Here is a 22,285-nt window from a genome sequence, read left to right on the forward strand (position 1 = left end):
TCGGGGTGTGACAGATTGGTATCAGAGCTAACGACTATAGCGAATTAGTACTTTCCTTAAAAGAGAACAACTATAGTCTACAGGCTTACTCTAATAGGTTCAAGTATTCCGAAAACATATATCATATCGCTAATAGACTTACCCCTATAAGTATAATATTTAGTACGCGTAGATTTCCCCTTTAGGTCGACGATCCTATGATCAAAAATTGTTCCTATAAACTACACGTGATAGTATAAGATCAAAAACTTAAGGAAATATAATCATTAAAAGCAACATGCATAAATTATATATAAATTAAAATTTTGAAGAAATATAAGTAAACGAGAGTTTAAAAGTCAAATAATCAATTAGGTTCTCTAGTACATAGGTCATACCACAACTAAACCTAGTTGCACGCCTAAGTTTTATTATGGTAAGATTCTACGCACTATTGAAACTAAGTGAATTAGTTGATCTGTTTAAACGATTGGAAAATGAGAATAAAATGGAAATATACTCATGAATAATTATAACTGTGTAAAACTGTGAATAAATAATTGTTGACGACAATTAAATTTATTTATAGGAGAAATCGCCAAGAGTGGGACGAGAACGATCAAGAGGTGGACACGCCTTACCACCTACCAGGAGATCCTTACTTCCTTGATCCACCGGCCACTAGAATGCTGATACTGATTGAGGATAGCTAGCCAAAGGGGGATCCTATCGAGGATCCGGAGGATGTGGAGCGGGAGCCTGAGGAGGATCCTAACGAGGATCCGGAGGAGATTAGACAGGATGCCGAAGAAGAGATGGAGTCCGAAGCATACGAGTCTATAGGCGAAGTTATCCCTATAGAGGAAGAAGAACCAGTTGCATCACCACCTCCTACCTCTTACTACCTGGGCTCAGGTATACCTTGTAATCGTAGGTAGCCGCAGAAGACTCTCCCTACGTGTGGAGGTGTGAAGAAGAAGAAGAAGCCTAGGATGCGAGTTCACTGTGTCCAGAGTCTCATGGGGAACTTTCACCCGTACCACGCTGCCCCTGTCGAGCCTGCACTGAACCCTATCCCTGAAGCCTCTCGTACGACTCAGGAGAGGAGGATGCATGATCATGTCTGGATAACCGACATTGTGAACGAATGGGCCGGAGACCAGGGAGGAACTCATCGGTTCGAAGTAGGGCAATACTCGAGGGCCAAACCCCCAGCCGCAACTGAGGAGGATAGGTTGTCGTACTTATTTGACCGCATCCTGTGACTTGGCCATAAAGTCAAGTCCATGGGTGGCGAGATACATACTTTGGGAGGCAACGATGCTCTGCGGGCCAGACAAATAGAGGAGATGAGAGCCCAGAGGGGACGAGACCAGGAGGACATGAAGATAGACCGAAGCAGGACTCAATTTATGTACGACTGTATGGTTACTGAAGAGATTCGTAGGCTGGAGACTGAGGGACATGCTAGGGAGGCTCTGGAAAGGGTTGTCGAGGCTGATGATGGAGCTAGAGGAGTGGCGGAACGACTAGGGATTATAGAGGAACAGATCCGAGAGATCTTGGATGCGCTGTCTCGGAACTTTGGATTGGGATAGTTTGGGATGAAGTGAAGGACGGTTAGTGAAGGCTTTTGGGCAAGTCACGGGTGATTGAAAATTTTGGTATAAAAATTTCGGATATGCAATAGGATATGGGTTGCCAGTGACCCTCATATAATATAAATTGTGATGTAAGGGGAAGGGAACGTGGGAACTCGTTGTAGTCTTGCAAATTTGGATGTAGTCGACTTATTGTAAACATGTTAAGTTATCGTCCTTAGCATGTGGTGATTTTGTTGTAATGCAAATGAATGTAAAACATTGAAATGATTATGTGAAATATATGAAGCATAAATTATTATAATTATTATTATGTGTTGTTATGTGATGATTGTTGTGTTGATTGGATTGATTTTACTCGGAAATAATTATAAAACATTAAAAATAATTGAAAACATGGTCGATGAAACACTTACAATTGAAAATTATCAAATAGATCATCACTGTGCCACCAAGAAAGAACAGCGAACGACTGAAAAAGCGACTCAAATCCGAAAGGTTGGAACCGGTAGTCCCACCCACGACGTCTCGACCCAGGAGGGGCCGAAATAGCTCGAGGCCAACGGAAATTTTGGTTGTAAATACACCAACTGTTGTTGCACCCCCTGAGGCAGGACTCCTATAAGGACTTTATGAACTGCAAGCTATAAGGACTTTATGAACTGCAAGCCAAAGTACTTCTATGGGAACGAAGGTGAGATCGGTCTCATCCGGTGGTTTGGAAGGATAGATCTGTATTTCAGATCAGCTATTGCGCTGAATATAGCAAGGTGCTCTTTGCTGCCTGTAATTTCATGGATGTGGCACTGATTTGGTGGAATGACCAGATTAAGTCACTGGGCATTATCTCTGCCAGCTCTTTGACCCGGAGTGAACTGAAAACTGTGCTGATAGAAGAGTATTGTCCCAGAGACGAAGTTCAGAATCTAGAAAACGAGCTTTGGTACCTTAAGATGAAAGGTTCAGACATTAAAGGCTACATGACCAGGTTTAACGACCTTTCCTTGTTGTGTCCAGCTCTAGTAACCCCTGAACATGTGAAAGTGGAATGCTATATTTGGGGTCTGTCTCCCAAGATCAAGGTTATGGTCATGTCTTCAAGACCTACAACCTTTGAGAGCACTAAGAATATGGCTAAGTGACTGAATAACAATGAGGTCATTCAGGGAAACATCGAGGCCAGAGTTGAAACCCCGAAGTCTGAACCAAACAAAAAAAGGAAATTTTCTGGAGGAAAGACCATTCCACCGAAGAAGCAAGAAACCAAGAAGGTCTATGCGGCAACTCCATCAGTAACAACAACATCGGAACCAAAAAGGAACTACACAAACAAATACCCAAAGTGTAATGTATGCAATATAAACCACCTTGGAGAGTGTTACCATTGCACCTGGTGCAACAGGAAGGTGCATACTGCAAATTTCTGTAGGAACGTTACGAGTACCGGAGGAAATCGAAATTTCGAAACCAGAGTCCACAATGGGGAAGAAAGAACATGTTATGAGTGTAAAGAGAAATGTCACGTCGCACGAGTCTGCCCAAAAAGGAACGATAAAGGTGGGAACGCCCGTGGGAGAGAATTTGTGATAGTAAATAGGGATGCTATTCAAGATCCGTCTATGGTCACCGGTACGTTCCTTATTAATAACTTGTATGCAACATTACTTTTTGACTTTGGTGCTGATAAAAGCTTTAGAACCCCGTCTTTTCAACAACATTTAAATCAAAAGTCTAGTAAATTAGAATCAGCATACGAAGTAGAAGTAGCGAACGGCCAGATAGAGAGCATTACCGAAATCCTAAGAGATTGCTTGTTAACCCTAAACGACCACACTTTCCATATAGATCTCCTGACTATTCCTATAGGAAGTTTCAATGTTATCATAGGAATGGATTGGCTTGCTCCTCACCATGCTGTGATCTTGTGCTATGAGAAGGCCATACGATTAACCTTACCCAATGGAGAAATCATGACCATATATGGGGATAAATCGGGGAAAACCTTAAACTTATTTCTTACATGAAGGCACAGATCTATCTACATAAGAAATGTTACGCCTTTCTGGCTCACATAGTGGATAAGAAGAGTGAAACAAAGGAATTGACGGACATACCTCAAGTATGTAATTTTCCCGATATTTTTCCCGAGGATCTACCTGGATTACCCCCGAACCGACAAGTCGAATTTAGAATTGACCTAATCCTAGGCGTCGTACTAGTAGCTATGTCACCCTACAGATTGGCTCCCTCCGAGATGCAAGAACTTTCAAGCCAAATGCAGGAACTTTTGGACAAGGGTTTCATAAGACCAAGTTTCTCACATTGGGGAGCCCCATTCCTGTTCATCAAGAAGAAGGACTGATCATTCCGAATGTGTATTGATAACCGAGAACTAAATAAGTTGACGATAAAGAACTGATGCCCACTCCATAGAATTGATGATTTGTTTGATCAACTACAAGGGTCTAGCAACTACTCCAAAATTGAACTGAGGTCTGGTTACCACCAACTTAAGGTATTGGAAGCAGACATACCAAAGACCGCATTCAGAACTCGGTATGGTCATTACGAGTTTCTTGTTATGCCATTCGGTCTAACGAATGCCCCAGCAGTGTTCATGGATCTCATGAACCGCGTTTACAAGCCTTACTTGGATAAGTTCATGATTGTATTCATTGATGACATCTTGATATACTCATAAACAAAGGAGGAACACGGCCAACATCTACGATTGACTTTGGAACTGTTAAGAAAGGAAAAGTTATATGCAAAGTTTTCCAAATGTGAATTTTGGATGAGAGAAGTTCATTTCCTAGGGCATGTTGTTAGCAATAAAGGAATACATGTGGACCCCGCAAAAATTAAAGCAATCAAGAGTTGGGAGGCACCGAGAACGCCGAATGAGGTGCACCAATTTTTAAGACTTGCTGGTTACTACCGAAGGTTTATCGAAAATATCTCCAAAACAACCAAGCCTCTTACTACACTAACACAGAAATATGTGAAATTCAGATGGGAAGATAAGCAGGAAGCTGCATTCCAGAAATTAAAACACATGTTGTGCAGTGCACCGATCCTATCACTCCCTAATGAAACAGAAGACTTTGTTGTTTACTGTGACGCGTCTCATCAAGGATTGGGTTGTGTATTAATGCAGAGAGGCAAGGTGATTGCTTATGCTTCACGACAACTAAAAGTACACGAGGTCAACTACACTACTCATGATCTTGAGCTAGGAGCAGTGGTTTTCGCCCTAAAGATTTGGAGGCACTACTTGTATGGTACTAAATGTACAATCTTTACAGATCATAAGAGTATTCAGCATATCTTCGACCAAAAAGAACTTAACATGAGAAAACGAAGATGGGTCGAACTGCTAAATGATTACGACTGTGAAATTTGTTATCACCCTGGCAAGGCTAATGTAGTAGCGGACGCTCTGAGTGTGAAACCTAGACGTGTGCGTGCACTGACCATGACCATTCATTCCAATCTAAGTACGCATATATGGGAAGCTCAACTCAAAGTTGTAAAAGAAGAGAACATTGCAGACGATACCTTGTGAGGAATGGAAAAAAACTAAGCTTAGGGATGACGAGACACGATATTTCATGAACCGAATCAGGACGCCCAAATTCGGAGAAATCAGGAGTCTAGTCATGGACAAAGCTCACAAAACGAGATATTATGTCCATCCCGGCTCTGACAAGATGTACCAGGACCTAAAGAAGTTGTACTGGTGGCTGAACATGAAAGCAGAAATTGCTACGTACGTAAGCAAGTGCTTGACCTGCTCAAAGATCAAAGTCGAGCATCAAAAGCCCTCAGGATTACTGCAACAACCAGAGATACCAGAGTGGAAGTGAGAAATGATCACTATCGACTTTATCACTAAACTTCCCCGAACACGAAGTGGTTTTGACACTATTTGGGTAGTAGTAGATGGATTGACCAAGTCCGCTCATTTTCTCCCAATCAAAGAGACATACAATATGAAAAAGTTGACCCAAACCTACCTTAAGGAAATCGTGAAACTTCACGGGGTGCCAATCTCTATCATTTCTGATAGAGACAATAGATTTACCTCACGATTTTGGTAGTCCCTGAAAAAGTCCTTAGGTACGCGTCTAGAAATGAGGACGGCTTATCACCCACAAACAGATGGTCAGAGTGAAAAAACCATCAAACCCTTAGAGGATATGCTCCGAGCCTACGTATTAGATTTCGGAGACTCATGGGATATTCATTTACCCTTAATTGAGTTTTCTTATAACAAAAGCTACCACTCCAGCATAAAAGCCGCACCGTTTGAGGCTCTATACGGTAGGAAATGTCGTTCACCATTATGTTGGGCAGAAGTTGGGGATACACAAATGGCCAGAAAACATTCTCGAGATAATTTACGGACCGGACCTGAAATAATCCATGAGACGACTGAGAAGATCGTGCAAATCAAAGAGCGATTGAAAAGTGCGCGTAGTCGGCAGAAAAATTATGCGGAAGTAAAACGTAAACCCTTGGAATTACAGGTAGGAGACATAGTTATGTTACCTTTCTCACCTTGGAAATGTATGATTAGGTTCAGAAAGAGGGGTAAATTAAACCCACGATACATAGGGCCTTTCGACATTCTTGAAAGAATTTGGCATGTTGCTTATCGTCTTAAATTGCGTCAAGAACTAGAAAAAGTACACGATGTCTTTCATGTCTCAAATTTGAAAAAGTGTTTGGCTGATGACACTCTTATCATTCATCTCAACGAGATCGAGTTAAACACAGAACTGCATTTCGTTGAAGAACTTGTTGAGATTATGGACCGTGAGATCAAGATATTGAGATAAAGTCGCATTCTTATCGTAAAAGTGTGTTGGAACTCTAAAAGGGGACCAAAGTTCACTTGGGAGTGAGAAGACCAAATAAAGAAGAAATACCCCCAATTGTTCGAAAATGTTACACGTATCAGTTGAATTTCGGGGCGAAATTCTTTTAACGGGAGGAGAATGTAACAACTATAAAAATTAGGTCGATGTCCGTCGAATCAATGATCGTAACCAATGTTAACGGAAGACTTAATGTACGATACTCTTATAAATATAAATATATATTTTAATAATAAGGATGATATTATATACGTTACCATTCGTACATGACTAGATATATGCAAATAAAATCAATAAAATATGTACATATATGTTCTTGTAGTGAAGGAATTAATTTATAAGGATATCTAAGTCCATACAAGTAATACATGAAATAACAAATGGACCTTAGCATCATATGGCAAGTATATAACATATTAAATGAATTAAGAAACATATGTGTGTATGTATATGGTAGTAATCTCAAAAATTAACTCATGAATACACAAGAGTCCATTTTTGACATACTATACCTCATTTAAAGACTTGTACCCACTTGCTTCCAACTACACTTAGAACTAGAATTAAAAGTCTAAAGGTCAACCCATATGAATCTATTCTTCTTTTACTTGTGTGTTTAAGGCTCCCAACCACCAAATCTCATCTTTCCATTATGAGTGAAAGTACACTCATTTAAGTATGCTGCTTCCAAGCATCAATTTAAGGTACAAGGTAGATGGAGCTTCTATACCCAAACCAAACCCCCCACGTTTTCTTCTTCTTTTCTCTCTTCTAACACTCCAAAAATTATGCATTAAGGGTACAAAAATGATTACAACTATAAGGCTATAATTTCTAAAGATAAACTAAGGTACACCCACTAGTAGAGGACAAGGTTTGAAGCTATAAAAAGGCTTACTAAGGCTGAAAATGGCAGCCCCAAAACACCCACCAAAACCTCTTTTCTCTCTACCTTTTCTATCTTAGTTTCGAGATCACCAAGAATACCTCCACTGGAGGTGTTTGCTGGCAGTTTTCCAGCGAGAAAAGAGACAGCAGCCTCTCGAAATTACTTCCCGATTTACTCATTTTCGAGGCAGCCAAAGCACATCCCCTGTGCTCGAACTTGTTGCCACCTGTTTTCCCTCCTTCGCAGCCGCTGAAACCGGAAAGAAAAGGTGCGAGAAGGCTACCGGAACAACCTCCAGCCACCCCATTTCCGTCGACAACCATAGTGGCTGTTTTGGTGAGTTTTTCTCCCATCTTAAAATCTGAAAAACCTGCTATTTTGTGCATATTTGTGAGGTCCAATAATCTAAAACAAGATTTGGTTATTGTTTGGTGACGCAACCGGGTCTTGAACGAAGCAAGAACCTCACCGAATCTTCCATCTAAATTCGAGAATCACGCACCAAATATGAGTCTTTATGGCCCCATTTTACATTTTTCAACTGTTTTGGGGGGAGATACGTACTTAAGCATTGTGATATAAGTTAATAACTAAAAGATTCACATTTTACATGCATGCAAAGAATTTGTCACATACTAAAAATTTTAATAGTTATATATGCTACAAATACTATTTTTACAAATAAAGTTTGTTAAAAATATTGTGATTAGTATTTGATAAACCAAAGAGTTTTTATAAATGTTATACATCTTTATAAGTACTTGTGGAAATAAAAAATTTAGATAAGAATAAGCTAATGAAAGTAGTGGCATAATACTTGTAGGAATGAATAAAAGTATCGTTAAGAACTTATGTCGTAATTTTTTTGATAGTTGAACATTTTATTACCAATATCTTGTCAACTTTATTAATATGATATGTATAATCACATGACTTGTGTACATTAGGGCATTAAGCTTATTTTTCATAAAGTTTTAATATGAAAGAATTAAACAAAATGATAAAATAAAAATATACAAACGAATTATAAACTTGTATCTAGAGTATGAAAATAAACCACAAGTATATATATACTATGGTATAAAACGAAATCTCGTCGATAAATAATGTGTATGTATTTTTAAGCCTAAGTTTACTTACAAACGAAAACAATATATTTTCAACATTAAGTAAAAGTTAAAAATACAATAATAATGGATTAAGGCGATAAACGGTCAACCAACGTAATACCGGCATATATGAGGTATTCGACTACGTGAACGGAACGTCCTCCCTATCAAAGTGTAGTATGAAACTACTCAGGTTACTACCGTCACATTATTTGAATGCTAAGTTAAATCCAATATTTAACTAAATTCACTAAGCTTTAAATATCTTAATAATTTAATATTCGCGTTGGTGACCATCGAAAGCGACGAATTCATGGGCCGAAGAATTGTTGTTATGGAATTTATGGATTTGTATCTCGTGTGTATTTGTGTGAGGAATTATCGAAAGGGGTGAAGGAGGGAGTTTTATGATGGGGTGTTTTTCTTTCATTAGGATCAAAATCCTAGAATTGAAACCTAGCTCCATAACCGTTAATCCAGGAGGGGTCTTATACTGTAGGTCTATATACACGGCATAGATTTATAATAAAGAATGTTGGTGTAGATCTATTTCGTAAGGACTGATTTATGCAGGTTGGTCTTTTTCCCTGTGTGTGGTTGCTAGCTACAACTTCGTCTGACGAGGCAACAGGCGTCAATTGTTTCTTTCTTTGTTACTATACGACTATTTGAAACGTTAGTAATGATCTTGATCCCTCCTTTTTTTGTTGTGCATGTGTGGCTTGTGGAACACCTATAGTGTCGGTTATAGGCTAATTGTTAGAATGAAGATTTATATTTGGAGAAGTATAGGTCTATGATGAGTCAATTCTCCCAATTTGGGCCGAATGTGTAAGATTGTTTAGGTTGTTAACTTCCTCTCTTTACGACATAACTCTCCGTAAGCGAACACGGTCCAAATAATAAAAATTGTCACAAGAATAACTAATCCTTGTCGTTAAAATTAATTGAGAAGTAATAATATGCGTTATAAATTTACCCTTCATTAAAAAAATATTTTGAATTATTAAAACTCTCGGAGTCAAAAGAAAACCTATACAGCTCACCAACATTATTGTTGACGTATTTTCAAAATGTATGTATCTCTAGGTGTTCAAAGTGACCGGAAGAACTCTCACCTGGTATGAGAACGAAGGATTGACGTTGAGAATATATATAGTCGGCTCAATTGTAGCCTTTTGTTCTATTATTATCTTGCAGGAAGTTGCATTCCGTTTTTATCGCTTTTGGATTTATTAAACAGTGTATTTCGTCGTATTCGGAGTTCGGAAGAATGTAATGTCATATAAATTTTGTTATTATTTCAATATATGTTGTTGACTATGATCCAAATGTTTAGTCTCAACCCTGGTGTTTCTGCCGTTGGTCGAGGTGTGACAACACCTCTATTGCAAACTCCATTCTCACTTTACAGACAAATCTTGCTCATGAGGACAAAATAATGGATGCTCCGGCTGACTCAACAAAGAAAATAAAGGTTCTTAGGGAACAATTGAATAATGTTGTTCTTGATCTTGGCAAAACAAACGAAGAGCTCTTGTTGGTGAAAGGGCAAAATTTTCAGATCAATCAGCGATTGGTCAAAATTGTTAAAACGAAAGAAGCTCTTTATGCACACTACATTTCTCAACTTATGGATGGAAAGTTGAAGCCTATTCTCTCAAATTTGAATGATATTTCTAATGTTACGAGTAGCATGGTTACTTCGCAACAACGGGGAGAAGGAGGAGTGTTTCCGGAGGTCAACATCAATAATCCTTATCTAACTGGTCATATGGAAAACAATAATGAGAAAATTCATTCGGAGAAGAGAACTCTGGAAGAAAAACTGAAGAATTTGAGAAAAAAAAATGGACAAAAGGGTACTGTAGCTTTTGGTTCTAGAAAAGGGGATGTGAAGATCGTTTCTGAAAAAAATGAATTGAATCCAAATCTGACTAAAGAACATGGCTAAACAAGTGAAACGTGATGCATTGTTAGAAGAACTCAATTCCATAAATGCAAAGATAATTGCTGAAGAAGCTGAAAAGAAGAATGTTGAAGCAATTCTTGCGAATAAGAGAACGTTGTTTCCTCCTTGGACACTTGAAAGAATTGAAGATGAAGCAATTAACAGTCAAAAACTTTATTTGTTAGAGCCTCAAACTTCATTTTCTGTTGAGAATAATTTGGATTGTCAATTAGACTTGCCCATCACTGCGAAAGCCTTCTAGTTTCGATGTTTTGAAAACATACAAAGGGTGCCTATAGGGAACACAACCATCAATGAAAAATTGTTCAATTTCTATGTGAAGCATTCTAAACCTCAATACGAATCTTGGAACGTTAAAAGATTATTGTTCTGAAGGTTGGGAAGTCTAAAGGGGTTGATAGTTTTACAAACATTCATTTCAAAGTTGTTTGTTGGCACAATCATGAAGTTGATGAGTTTTCTCTGGCAGATCTTCAAATGATGAATCCATTTGATTGGATCTCAATTCTCAATATTGTTTCAAATGAACCTGCCAAGTATGAACCCATTTGTTTGCATATGAAGAGATTGATCAAGGCATATATTATTGAAATCTCAAAGATGGACATAGAGATTTCGTCTGTTCTGAACAAGAGGCCTATCATGAAATCTTTGGATCCTCCTGGGAATTTTGATTCTATGAAAGTTGGATTTGCTGAAAATGAGAACTGGGGAGTGCTGTTCAAAATGAAAGAAAATGGTGTTCCTAAGAAAAGCATGTTCTATATGAGTAATAAGCATTTGTATTCAACCGTTGCTTTAAATCAAATCTTGTCAAATGCTGAGAAGTTCAAGAGCAATTCGTCTGATGATGTGAGGTGCATTTCGGATATGATCAAGTGGTGGATCGGAGTTCATTCTGTTTTGTTAAAGACAATGCCGAAAGTGTTTGATGTTGTGAAGAAACCTGAAGTAAGGGCAACTGTTGCAAATTGACACAAAGGGGGAGATTGTAGAGTTTGTAATTTGTGTTGTGTCAACTTGTAATGGATTTGTTCGTATTTGATAATGTCTTTACTTTGTATGAGTCATGTTGCGGTTTCACACATTTTTGTTACCTTAAGTTCGCAGTATAGCTGTTGACTTGAGATGCCTTTCTGATATTCTTGTGATGCCTATATAAAGGAATATTAATTAGAAGAATGGGTTAGAGTTTTGCGCATAGAATAGTTCTTTACTGTTGTATCGAATTGTTCTGTATAACTCATTAATCAAAGAGAAATCTTATTTACTTCGTGTGTTCTTGTGAATCTTATTTTGGTTTGAATCGTGAATCTAAATGTTCCTTCAAGATTCAAGGAGATGTAAACCGTTAATATATTGAGACAATGTAAGTCTCCGTTTATGCTTATGCTTCTTATATCAGTTATCACATCTCAAGTTTTTTATAAATCAATGAAAAACATTTCTTCGAAAATACTTTTACGGGACCAAATTCCGCATTTATAAATAAACTCTGTTTTAAATAAAACATAAACATAAGGTTTTAAAATGACCGTAAATTTGGGGATGTCACAGTTATGCAGGTAAATATGCAAGTTGGCATAGCTTTCTTCATGATCGTTGTCTGAGAAATGCATCTTCAAACAGTTATAAAACAATACAATTACGAATTTTGGTTGTATTTAAAACTAAATTGGAATACACATGTTATATAGTCGATGTGTATGCGGAATGTGTGTCCAGAATATGTGTCTGAGGTACGGCATTTAGTCTGGACTGTTAGTCCTTTATATATATGATTTTAACTAAGGTGGTCCGAAATTGACCATGTCAGTCCATAATGTACAACCACAAGGTTGTGGTATCGAATCCATATCTACTACGTCAGTCCATAATGAATAGTACTTCTCTGGAATTCTATATTCTACAAAAGGTGGTCATTTTTCAAAATTTTGTAATATTGGTTATTTTTATTAAAAATATCGTTTATAAATGTTAGTTTACTCAATTTCCCTATATAGGATAATATAGGCTTTAAAATATGTTTTTTTTTCATGTTTTGGTTTGCAAAATCAACAAAAACAAAGAAAATGAATATTTGTTTTTCTTGGTGTTAAATATAAAAATGATAATACATTTTTATTTATTTAAATCTTAAAATATTTTACATTTCATTTTTTCTGATAACAATATTACAATTTAAAAAATCTATCAAATTATAAAACAATATCAGATTACAAAAGAACTGTCATGTGTTAGATAAAATATTTTTATAAGTTTATAGTTTTTAGCTTTTAAAAAAGTTTCACAAAAAATAAAAGGTTTCAATAAAATTAATGATGAAGTAGGTTTTACAGTGTATATTATTACAAAAAATAGTGCTACAATTTTTTTTAAAGTATAATACTAAACGTAAATTGAAATTTTCCTTGCTTTAACCTTTTAGTTTAGAGACATTCTTTTGATGCGGTTATTTGTGATTATATTTTCAAGAAGATTTACCTTTCTTCCTTTTTCGAAATATATATTTTTTTAAATATAAAATTCTCTATATTTTTATGCTATTTTATATTTTTCAAAAAGTTGGTAGCAGCTTCATAAAATAGGTATGTTATGCTTTTTACAAACATCTTTTAACTTAAGGACCACTGATATTATAAACTAAATTTAAGTCTAATTTTCCATGTACTTGTAGTCATTAGTCAATGCCTAATAAAACTAATTTTTCACTATTATAGAAAACATCCTCACAAGTGATTTTTCTCTATTTGATGGAAAACACGTGTGGGATTACTAGCATTATATTTATATATTACAAACTATGCACTGCAATTAATATGTCTCGTATTTTCCTCATGCAAATAAACATATTGTTCATGTTTTAAGTTTTAACAAACACAACTGGTAAAAATGTTTGTATGCATCCATACTTACATAGACATATTCTTAAATATAAACCACTACATTTCATAGCATGAACATGTAAATATCATATAATATGAAAAATATATAACCTTGAAACATTGAATGATATACATAATGAAATATATTAAGTTGTGATTAAAATCTGAACGCTACAACTATATAGCCTAGTTAGGGGTGGCAACTCCCGACCCAACCCGTAACCCGACACTGACCCAACCCGAAAATAGACGGGTTTGGGTTGACATTTTTGACACGCCAACCCGTCAACCCACCAACCCGTTTATTTCATGGGTTGGGTTGGGTTATATGTTTTGGTTCGCGGGTCAACACGCCAACCCGTATATATATATATATATATATATATATATATATATATATATATATATATATATATATATTACATTTAAAAAATGATATATTTAATTATTAATGAAATTTGATTTCCATCCGTATTCGTAATATTTCGTATCATTGTATTCCTTCCGTATTCGTATGTGACTAATCAGCGTTTGCGGTTCGTTAATCAAAAAAAGAAAAAATAAATGTCGTTATTTTTAGATACTCACAAGTCACGAATGAAGAACACATCCACTTTCTATGAATGTTTTTATATTTCATTTTTATTTGGATGTTATTGACTTTATGAATTGTTGTTGAAAACCTTTTTCTATGTTAATTACTTTAATTATTTTATGAATTTATGTTGAAGAAAACCTCATTTTTTTAAATACGTTGCTTATTTATTAAACGGGTTATATGAGTTGGGTTTGACCCATATACTTAAACGGGTTAAATGGGTTGGGTTGGGTTGAGGTTTCCAACCCACCAACTCGTGACCCGTCAACCCATATATTATATGGGTTGGGTTGAGTTTATGTTTTCTGACTCGCCAACCCATCAACCCGTGACCCGCCAACCCGAACTCAACCCAATTGCCAGGCCTGCTTAGTTGATTCCAAGATGACAAATTGGGGTTGGGGAAATAGCATATTTGGGTTTGCATCCAACAATAGTTATATGGTTTATGTAGTTCTAATTTCACTTGTATAGGATGCATTGTTAGCTAGCTAACTGACTATTTCACTTGTATATGCATTGTTCGCTAACAGACAAGTTCCCCCGTTAGGGTAAGATGTTGAATACATTATTTAACCCTTGCATGATACTCCTTCGGTTGGGATAGTATAGCCCTGTTGGGGTTAGGTTACAAGAAATCAACATGTGACGTTTAGTCAATATCTAGACATTATATAGAAAAATAATCGGTTTTTCAGTTATTTATTGATGTGAAAAATAAAAATTTAGGATATAATAACTGATGTAATTAAGGTGAATAATTTTTAAATAATTAATAAATTAATATAATAATGTTTTCAAAGCATAAAAAAATTACCAAATTAAAAATGGGTCAAAAAGAATAGGAGCTACCAAAAGAGAAAGACAATAAGAAAAGGGCAAAAGGCTACCCATATAATTAAAATGTAAAAGATAAACTCGACTGAACATAAGCGTAGAGGGTGCTTCAAAATGAGGATTGCTTCCAAGTGGTTTTCTTTTATCATTAATTCTTTTTACGAATAAGATCTAGCTGCTTCCTATGGTTAGTATGATCCAAATTATTATTTTTTACAAGCATAATTAGAAAACCTCGAGTCAACATTTTTACTCGGAAGTCAACCGTTTGAGTGGAAAAGCAAAATGCTTACATGCATGATAAAACAATGTTATGTTATGTTAGTATGCATATTTGATTTTTTTTTTATCATAATGGATTCTAACCTTTTCTCCCGTTTAAGAATTGTTTGGATTTAAGTTTCAAAACAACTTATTTATTTGTTTTTTTATAAGAATTCAATCAATTAAACCGAATGTTTGACAACTATTTTTTATAAGGCTACAGGGGTGGTTGGGCACCACCTCTCGACATAGCTGCTAAGGTGGATCGGCGCACACCACCCTATCTCCTCGTCATGTCGAGCTCAGCAAATGGATTCGACAGTTGCTCGAAGATAAGAGAGAAAGTTTGTCTGCTCTCCACCATGCCTCTCTATCTCCTCTCCCTCTCTTGAATGTTGAATAAGCAATCAGATTATTGGAATATGTTTATCATAGACCGAAATCAAATAATCAAATATTCAGATTATTTTTATCTGTTTATCAGAAATAAGATTATCAGATTATGTTTATCAAAAATCAGCTTATCAGATATTCATATTAACAGATTATGTTTAATTGTTTATTAGAAATCATATAATCTGATTTAGAAATCAAATTATCACACCTATCGAAGATGACAAATCAAGTCTCGATCCATTACACCAAAATCGGATGATCACAAACTACCACAATAAATGCTCTACTAACTCACATCCAAACGACTATATAACACTCATACCCTCACCTTTTTCACCCACATTCTATCACAAAACACAAAATGAAGTCCTCCTAGATGCAAACCATTCTCGAAACCCTCATCCAGCAACTAGAATACACCAACAAATCCATCATAGCAATACACCATTAAATCAAAGAGTACTACAACTTTAACAAGAGATAATCGGAGACCTCTCAACCACCCCAAACTTCTTGAACCACGTCATATGAAGGGACGTTCTGAAGGAGGCAAAAAAAAACTGACGCCGCCATAATAGATGTCATGGTTTCTATGCAGGAGAAGATAGTCTCCATCGTTGCCCACAAGAAAACATTGAAGAACCTTCCTGATAAGTAAAGCAGATGGATAACTGACGCATGAAGTAGATAGTTGCATGCTTCAATCCTTTTCTATATATGTATCTTTTGATGTCTTTACCCAAAGTACCTAATGAAAAATATGTATATTACTTCATCTATATATCTTTCACATGACCTACTAAACAAAACGATACAAGAAACAAAAAGAAAACAAAAACAAAAAAACAAAAACAAAAACAAACGATCCTGTTGTGAAGCACTAGTGTTTTTACTAGTTTACATCAAGAATGAAAAAGGTTGTAGTTTTTATGAATTCTTTGAGTTTTGGTTTAAATGATCTCCCACCTTATTTTTTTTTTTTTTTGGGTTTATGGAGGAATAAGGTGAGTTTGTCTAAACGGTCACATGTCTCATGGTGTACCAATTATTAGAAGTTGAAGGGACTATATGAGCAGGTCGTAACCTACCTTATCACCCCTCCCCTAATAAAGTCAGAAAATAACTTTAGGGACCGAATCGACCAACTTTTGAAACATTGTAGGGCATTTGTGTGATTTCCCCTTGAAACTAATCAACTTGTAGTGATGAAGTCTAAACAAGCATTCGGTACTCAAAAACGTAAAATGAGAAAACTAGATGAAGAAAAGAAAAAGGCTGAAGTTAGTGCTCTAGATAAGTTTATCCATAGACAACATGTTGAAGAGCAAGAGAATGTAGAAGTAGAAGTAGAAGTAGAAGAGGCAGAAGAGCATGAGCCTGTTAAAGAGCTTGTTGATATATGTGATCTAAGAAGGTAGGAAAAACTTAATTATGATGAGATTAAACTTTTGGTGAAGGTCCTGAAAGATATACTAGTATTATGTATGGTCTCTATGATAAATTTGGTGGACGATTTTCTGCAGCTTTATACATAAGAACTTTATCAAATTTGGAGAAGTGTGATACATAATGACTAGTATATTCGAAAGAGCTAGACATGGTATTTTGTTTCTATTGTAAAGTGTTTAGAAAAGGGATTTCAAAAGGTAAATTAGGTGTTGAAGGTTATGTAGATTGACATCATGTTACCACACTAGAGTTAAAGAACACGAAATTTCCTTGGATCGTCTCACAAATAGGAATAAGTGGTTTGATATGCGTAAAAGATTGAACTTCAAAGAAACAATTGATAAAGTTTAATACTAGCAATTAAAGAAAGAAAAAGATTACTGGAAACTAGTCCTTTTGAGAATCATTGTAGTAGTGATGTATCTGGCTAAACATAATTTAGCATTTCATGGATCAAATAAAAAGTTGTATAAAAATAGTAACTGTAAATTGTATTTTTTTTGTTCCAGTTCCACTAAATACCTTTTTGTTAATTATTATAACTGATTCCAATTCTTATTTGTTAATTGTATTTAACATGTAATTAATTTTTTTTTTGGTATCATTGAAATGTTGGAAGTGATTGACTCGGTTATCAAAGAGCATGTGCGGCGGATCACAAGTGACGGGTTTCATATGCGTTATCTTGGGTACAAGATCCAAAATGAAGTAATACCATTGATAACTCAAGAAATTAGAAAAGAAATTATCAATAAGATAAAGGAATCAAAGTACTACTCAATCATATTTGATTGTACTCCCGATTCAAGCTACCAAGAACGGATGACTATAATAGTGACGTATTTAAAGTTATCATCTAATTATGTTAGTATCGAGGAGTCCTTTTTAGGGTTTTTGAATGTTGATGATGCCACCAGAAAAGGACTATTTGATATTACAATTGAAGAGTTAAAGTCTCTTGGTCTTGAAATTGCCGATATGTATGGTCAAAGCTATGATAATGGAGCAAATATGAAAGGAAAAAACACAAAGGGGTGCATAAGAGATTTTTAGATATAAATCCTAGAGCATTTTGCACTCCGTGTGGTTTCCATTATCTTAATCTTACATAACAATTGTGTTAAAAGGAAGAGCTTTTTTGGACTCATCCAACACATTTATACTATATTTGAAAGTTCTACTAATAGGTGAGAAATTTTGAAAGATAATGTTAAAGCTTGGAGTCTTAAGTCATTGTGTCAAACTCATTGGAAAGTCGTGTTGAGAGTGTAAAGGCTATTAAAGTGCAACTTGTTGAAGTTTTTGAAATCTTACTTACAATCCACAATGACCCAAGAAAGACTTAGCAATTTGGTGATGATATATATCGAGAACTAAATCTCAGAGAGTTGATCAACCAATTTGCTATCAAAAATGTTAGGAGAGCTTCACGGGTCATCGGTTAGTTGTTACGATATGTCATTACATATTAAAATACTATGATTTTATTATGCTTATTGCTATAAAGTTTATCATTTTTTTTTAAAAAACTATCATTTATGTAATTTAAATCGTTACACGTTACGGCCTAGACGCCGTTTTTGCAGCGCGTCTTGGGCATTTGAATACTCAAGACCGATCCTGCCCCACACCCCATTAATGATAGTTTGTAATCATCCCCAATAAGGACTTTTAGGAACCAGTATGTTATGCATAATTCCATCATTTTACAAATCACGCCTCCAATAAACAACTTCTGTACGCCTCAAACCTCCATCGACTCCATTCTCATCAAGTTTCGTCCTTTTTTGTCATTTTACATACATAAAAAGTTTTTGCTAAAAAATACACAAAATATTTATCAACTTATATCATTTTATCATCATACAAAGTAATCCAAAATGCTTTTTAAAAACTCCTTTTCATCAAGGCACAAACTAATAAACATAAACATCTTTAATAAAACGTTCTTTTCCGTTCTAACTCCAATTCAAACACCCCTAATTTTCCCTAATTATTAACATCAACCTTTGACCATTTTCCGCTAATGGTCCCTCCAATTTATTTTTAGTTATTTTTTTAACATCATCTATTCATTCAATTTCTTTCTCAAATAATATTATATAACCATATCATTTATTTCCTTGCTCATACTAATATATATATATATATATATATATATATATATATATATATATATATATATATTTGAGAACTTAAAGATTCCTACAAACCAGAGAACTAACATAAAAACATACAAAAAAAAATACTTAGAGATATCTAACATTTTTTAGAGTTTAAAAACTTAAAAATCCCTTATTTACATCTAAACCAATTAAAAAAATTATTAAAAAAATAATATATATATATATATATATATATATATATATATATATATTTGTTAGTTATCGTTTTCATGAATCTTGGAGATCTCAAAGATCATTCCTCTCTCTCTCTCTCTCTCTCTCTCTATATATATATATATATATATATATATATATATATATATATATATATATATATATATATATATATATTTGTTAGTTATCGTTTTCATGAATCTTGGAGATCTCAAAGATCATTCCTCTCTCTCTCTCTCTCTATATATATATATATATATATATATATATATATATATATATATATATATATATAATCAATCAATATTCTACCAATCGAACTAAAAAAAATTGGTAGATAATATATTTGGTATTTAACACGGTTGATTGATAATATTGTATCGATTAAATAATCTTGACATGGTGATGATACAAAATATTAAATACCACTATATTATGGTACCAACTGTTTCATTTTTAATATATATATATATATATATATATATATATATATATATATATAGAAAAAAAAGTTAGATTCAAATGATATACACAATTATTTTGTAATATAAAAATGAATATCAATCAATCATTTATATTTTTTGGATTTAATTAATTTCATTATTAAAATAATCAACTAACCATCCGTAATTAAAACGAAATGGTAGATTTGTCAAAGTGTTAATCACGATTTCTGGTAACTATCATCCTTAATAACAGAAATTATGAAAATTTTTAATTATTCATCTTTGATTAGTTTTTAAAACAAAATATGTATGTTGCAATCGTATTATATATGTTGCAAAAATACATGTCTTTATAACTGTATTATGTATGTTGCAATTGTATTACATATGTTGAATATATATAAATATTACAATTATGATTCTTAAAAATTATGACGGAATTGCAACATTAGTTTACATGTTGAATATATATGTGATTGTACCATATATATATATATATATATATATATATATATATATATATATATATATATATATATATATATATATATATATATATATATATATATATGATTGTAACATACATATTTTGTTTACAAAAATAATCAAATCCGAATAATTAAAACATTCCATAATTATGGTTATTAAGGATCATGGTTACCATAAATCGTGACTAACGTTTTGACTAATCTACCATTCTATTTTAATTACGGATTCTTAGTTATTTATTTTAATTATTAAATTAATTAAATCCGAAAAATATAAAATATTCATCGATATTCATCCTCATCTCACAGTAATTGTCTTCTAATTTTAAGGTGTGTATATATATATATATATATATATATATATATATATATATATATATATATATATATATATATATATATATATATATATATATATAAAAGTGTATTTAGCATTTACAATTTTTAGAGCATGTGTATTAGCCATTTAGCTATATCAGTCGGTAGTTATTAGAATATTAAATTAAAATAATAAAAAGTTAATTTAATAAATTTTTTTTGTGAACTACTTACGGGTTGTTTGTTTACTTTTTAATTGAAATATTTTGATGCAACCTCTTAAAATTTTAGATATGAGGTGTTTGGTAGCCTCTTATTTTTTGCCTCTTAAATTTAAAAAAAAAAAAGTCTCTTAATTTCTCAAATATGTGGTTATATCTGGAAAAAAAATAAGGCATGTGTGTTACCTATTTTGTGCAAAAGCGCATTCGCTCTTCTTTATTTTATTTCACGAGACGACCTCTTTCTCCCTCCCAACCATCTCTGATGACCTGCTACCCTCCACCATTGCTTTAGCCACCGACCGGTCACCGCCTACTCGGGAGCCTTTACCAGCACCGCCCTCCATCCCTGTCGAACTCATCATAACAACATAAAGTAATGGTTCTCAGAAACCTATTTGTGTATTTGAAATCCATTTCTACGGTTAATATCTGAAACTTATTTGTGCATTAGGTAATGGTTCTTTGATGTATTCTTGTTCCTGGGCTTTTATAGTTTTTACTGTGATGCTCTTTTTAGTATTGATTGTTTGCCTTTCATTTGATGTATTAAAGATTTGAAGTTAGATTCATTATTAATAACAGGTAGATTTATGTTCGTTTACAGTTTGATCAGTTTTTTTTCTCAAAAACTTGATTAGTTCTCCTAGATTTGACGTTAGAAGCTAGTTCTCTATGCTTATTCATCGTTGCCATCATTGCTCTTGTTATTAAAGGAAAATAATCCACTTCCAACAGCAATCAATAGTTGAAAAGATATTGGTACTATACTACAATGACTTCAAATGATAACAGTGGAGTTGAAGAAGATTAATCAAACGGATGTAGAGTCAAACCTATTGTGAATCTTCATTGACAATTTTGCCCCTGGTATATATTTGAAGGTTATAGGGATGTCACTAATTTAGAACACAAAATCATGGTTTTATACATGTAATGTGATCCATATAAGCATATAGTTCATGTTGTTTTTGTAAGCTTGTTTAAGAGGGGTTTTATAGCAATATACTTTTATTGATTTCTTTATTATAACATCATACTTTCACTACTTATTAGAGCATCATATTTTGAAAAATCTATTTCGTTAGAGAAATGTCATCCAAAACAAAGCAATTTTAATTGCTATAATTGGATATCTTTATGTTTAATTTTGATTTTGTATGGTGTTTATATATATATATATATATATATATATATATATATATATATATATATATATATATATATATATATATATATATATATATATTCAAGAAGTTAGTTTATTATTTTATAAACGGAAACATTGAATTCAACAAAAATAGTACAGAAGGGTAAAAATATCATTTTTATAATTCAGCTGAGCAATTAAGAGGTTTCAACCAAACAGCATGTTAAAAATTCAGACCTCTTAAAAATTCAGATTCTGCCAAACAGCCCCTTACATACACACACACACACACATACTCATTACTTTGTTTTTAAGCCTACACCTTTCATCCAAAACATGACCTGAACTTTCGACCTCACATTTCTGTCAACTCTTGATATCGCTAGGCCAAAGACCTTTTGGTAATTAAATTATTTAGTAAATTAAAAGAATTGGTTAACTAAGTTTTTTACTAAATGGAAAAA

General features: G+C 33.8%; 1 protein-coding gene across 1 annotated transcript; it reads left to right on the forward strand.

The window, feature by feature from the left end:
* Positions 1–17,468: 17,468 nt before the first annotated feature.
* LOC145131073 (uncharacterized) lies at positions 17,469–17,912 on the forward strand. The gene has a single exon (XM_079065810.1). The coding sequence runs from the start codon at positions 17,469–17,471 to the stop codon at positions 17,910–17,912; it is 444 nt and encodes a 147-aa protein (XP_078921936.1).
* The last annotated feature ends 4,373 nt before the right edge of the window (positions 17,913–22,285 follow it).

Source organism: Lactuca virosa, chromosome 8 (assembly GCF_052849685.1).
Source record: "Lactuca virosa cultivar CGN04683 chromosome 8, Lactuca_virosa_CGN04683_v6, whole genome shotgun sequence".
Classification (NCBI taxonomy): domain Eukaryota; kingdom Viridiplantae; phylum Streptophyta; class Magnoliopsida; order Asterales; family Asteraceae; genus Lactuca; species Lactuca virosa.